The sequence below is a fragment of the Pongo abelii genome, chromosome 7 (genome assembly GCF_028885655.2).
Source record: "Pongo abelii isolate AG06213 chromosome 7, NHGRI_mPonAbe1-v2.0_pri, whole genome shotgun sequence".
NCBI lineage: Eukaryota > Metazoa > Chordata > Mammalia > Primates > Hominidae > Pongo > Pongo abelii.
In genome coordinates, this window is record NC_071992.2 from 79,631,014 (window position 1) to 79,635,000 (window position 3,987).

Consider the following 3,987-nt stretch of genomic DNA (forward strand, 5'->3'; position numbering starts at 1 on the left):
TAAGGTGCCCAACTGTTCTGATATTACCATTCAAAAACAGGTTCTGTGGCGAACCTCATTTGTGAATCTATTACAGAGATTAATAGATTATTTCTCCTTTTTCAGCTAATTCTCAGTGGGGAAATTTAACCATATGGTAAGGAGAGAATTAGAATTTCATCACATTAGAGCAAAATGTAATGAAAAGAGTCCAACACCTGGGGCCAACTCCGAAAGCCACAATTAAAAGGTTTTTAATGAAACCAGAGAAACCAAAAATTGCATAGTCTTCAGTAATTCTGCCATATAAGAAAGGGTTATTGGAAGGTGTTGGGAAATATTGTTTTTACTTATGTCATAAGGATGAAAACCAGTTGCTAAATACCATGTGTACCCAGAGACCGAACGCAGGAGTGAGAGGACCGCGTGTACCAGTGCCCATCCGGAGAGGAGCACTTGTTTTTACATTCTCCCTTCCCGAACCCTCCAAGAACAACAGAGGCTGATCCAGATGTCCTTAAATGGCTTCCGGGTAAATAAATATGCATAAATGCCTCACTCGGTGTGGGAGAGGATTTGACTCCTAGTGAAGTTGACTCTTTTGAAGCAATCAGATTTTCATCTTAAGGAAAGTTTGAGAAACCGGTTTGTTTCTTTTTTTTTTTTTTTTTTCCTGTTTAGGAAATTGTGTACTTCACAATTACCATCACTGTAACAGTTATTTGGAGACCACTGCAAAATCACTCCCACCCCACCTTAAAAAAAAATGGGCTGCATGATCACTTGCTCTTCATTTTGCTTTTTTCTTTCTTTTTTTCCAATCTGGGTAGGAAATGGGCAGTGGGGGGTGTGGAAATGAGGCAGAGTGTTCGAGGGACGACTGCTTTGCTCTCTGACTAGCTGAAAACCTAGAGTGAATTTTGGGCAAGCCAGCTGGGACACCACCTTCTCTCGGAAAGTCCCATCCCCAAATCCAGACCAGTCATCCTAGGAACAGGGGTGGAGTATAATTCTCGCCCGGAAGGGTAATTTAGCACAAGCTGAGACAGCAGTGGCGAGGGAAGGGCAGTGGGGGGTGGGGTGCGGTGGGTGGGGGCGTCTGCTTTCCACAGGACTCCCAGGCTTCGCCGCCGATCTACAATTTGCTGAAGGAGCAAAGAACATCCTCGGCTCTAAGTAGGGCTTTTAGTGTGCTCATTGATGAGTGAAAGTCGCCACACATGTCAAGCTAAAGGCAGTTGTTGGGTTACTAACAGGACCCAGCGCCTTGCAAACATATGCGCTAAGCTGTGTATACAGATGGCAGGCAGAATAATGGAGCAGGCGCCTTTTATAAAGCTCTAGCTGCTGCCTGTCTTCAGACCTGGGAAATGAAACTATTCAGACTCGCGGCCAGATAGCGCCTGCGATTGTTTGTTACCGTTTTAATCCTATTAATTAAAACGTTAACCTGATTGGGTAGAAAGCGCTGTCCCAACAGGCGAGTCTTCTTCATAATAACCTACTCAGAGATAATGATGTAAAAGACTCCCCCGTCTGTGGCGGCGGCTGGTTGATGGGTCCGGAAATCTCTTGAAGGTGAATCCAAGCAAGATAAACGGTGCGGAGAGGAGGCGCGGGGCTGGGCTCAGAGCGGCGGCGGCGGCGGCGGCGGCGGCGGCTCCACTCCCTCCGCGCCCACCCTCCCACCATGCGGGGCCGCGGCCCATGGTGAGCCCCAGCAGCCAGCACCATCGGCTGGAGACGAAGAAGAAGAAGAAGAGGAGGCGGCGAGCGCGGGGGAAGGCGAAAAAGAAAAAGAAAGAAGGGGAGAGGGCTGCCGGCAGCACCAGGACCGACGCGCGCACCAGCTCCGGAGCCCAGCTCGCGCGCGTCTGTGGGGCCGCCTGACTCCGGGGCCGAGGCGGCGGCGGCGGCAGCGGGCGCGGCGGCCCGGGCTGCGCGCCGGCGCGGGACCATGGAGCGCGGGATGCACCTCGGTGCAGCGGCCGCCGGCGAGGACGACCTCTTCCTGCACAAGAGCCTGAGCGCCTCCACCGCTAAGCGCTTGGAAGCGGCTTTCCGCTCCACGCCCCCGGGCATGGACCTGTCCCTGGCGCCGCCGCCTCGGGAACGCCCGGCGTCCTCCTCCTCATCGCCCCTGGGCTGCTTCGAGCCGGCTGACCCCGAGGGGGCAGGGCTGCTGTTACCGCCGCCTGGAGGAGGCGGCGGCGGCGGCGGCGGCGCGGGAAGTGGCGGCGGCGGCGGCGGCGGCGGCGGCGGCGGGGTGGGTGTCCCCGGGCTGCTAGTAGGTTCAGCCGGCGTTGGGGGCGACCCTAGCTTGAGCAGCCTGCCGGCCGGGGCCGCCCTCTGCCTCAAATACGGCGAAAGCGCGAGCCGGGGCTCGGTGGCCGAGAGCAGCGGCGGCGAGCAGAGCCCCGACGACGACAGCGACGGTCGCTGCGAGCTCGTGCTGAGGGCCGGAGTAGCCGACCCGCGGGCCTCCCCGGGAGCGGGAGGTGGTGGCGCGAAGGCAGCCGAGGGCTGCTCCAATGCCCACCTCCACGGCGGCGCCAGCGTCCCCCCGGGGGGCCTGGGCGGCGGCGGCGGCGGGGGTAGCAGCAGCGGTAGCAGTGGCGGCGCCGGCGGTGGCGGTGGCGGCAGCGGCGGCAGCAGCAGCAGCAGCAGCAAGAAATCCAAAGAGCAAAAGGCGCTGCGGCTTAACATCAATGCCCGAGAGCGCCGGCGGATGCACGACCTGAACGACGCGCTGGACGAGCTGCGCGCGGTGATCCCCTACGCGCACAGCCCCTCGGTGCGAAAGCTCTCCAAGATCGCCACGCTGCTGCTCGCCAAGAACTACATCCTCATGCAGGCACAGGCCCTGGAGGAGATGCGGCGCCTAGTCGCTTACCTCAACCAGGGCCAGGCCATCTCGGCTGCCTCCCTGCCCAGCTCGGCGGCTGCAGCGGCAGCAGCTGCTGCCCTGCACCCGGCGCTCGGCGCCTACGAGCAGGCAGCCGGCTACCCGTTCAGCGCCGGACTGCCCCCGGCTGCCTCCTGCCCGGAGAAGTGCGCCCTGTTTAACAGCGTCTCCTCCAGCCTCTGCAAACAGTGCACGGAGAAGCCTTAAACACACCCCCGAAAAACACAAGACCGACCCAAAATCTAGAGGAAAGCGAAAAGCTGCTCCCCACCCCCTTTATTTTGGTCCTCTCGTAGTTGTGAAACACTTGCAGAGCAAACAAAGCAGAGGCAAGAACTGAGGAGAAGTATCAGAGACAAACGGGACTTTTAGCCTTGACATCCCCAGAATCTCGGTCTTTGCGGTGGGGAGGGAGGGAGGAGGGAGGTGGAGTTGGGATGGAGTATGGATGTCTTTTTTTTTTCTCAGAAAAGTGGCAACTTTGGTGGCAGCCTAGACCGCGAGGAAGTGGAATCTTCCTTAAAGGTGAAAAATAAGTTGAGAAGTTGTGCTTGGTTATTAAGCCTGGAGAGTGTTTGAATGGAAAAATACTAATCCTACTAATAATTGTGGATTTGGTTAGTGCTGAGGGGGAGAGGAGGAGTTAGGGGTTGGGTAGCATGAGAGATGGAATATTCATTCAGACAAATCAGAAAGGGCACTTGAAAATAAATTTTGATTCTGAGCCAGGAGAAAAACTTGAAATGTTGACTTAAGTGAGGGGGAAATAAAACCCAGAGAGAGAGAGAGAGAGAGAGAGAGACATGTTGCTATGAAAGACTTGTATTTTTTATTGTCTCTGAACTTTAATCCTGTGAAAATGCTCAAAGTTTTGGCGAGAGTGATATAAAAAAACTGACTGTGGCTGAAAGAATTGCATTTAAAAATATTTATGTGCACCTTGTTACTTTCTACTCTGCAATGATGTATTAACAATTCATGGTATTTATTTGTTATTCTTCAATGACCCTTCCACATCACCAGTATTTATCATGTGTTAAGGTCATGGGTCTTATGTGCAGATTTTTTTAATGCCTCTAAAATTGTTTTATAGATTACTTATA

General features: G+C 54.5%; 1 protein-coding gene across 1 annotated transcript in view; it reads left to right on the forward strand.

Annotated features, from left to right (window-relative positions):
- Nucleotides 1–1,097: 1,097 nt before the first annotated feature.
- Nucleotides 1,098–3,987, forward strand: part of BHLHE22 (basic helix-loop-helix family member e22) — a 3,734-nt gene continuing 844 nt past the window's right edge. Inside the window, exon 1 of the mRNA XM_002819128.6 lies at nt 1,098–3,987. This exon is cut by the window's right edge and continues 844 nt beyond it. Within this exon, the coding sequence (XP_002819174.2) occupies nt 1,937–3,091 (1,155 nt within the window). The 5' untranslated portion in view covers nt 1,098–1,936 and the 3' untranslated portion in view covers nt 3,092–3,987.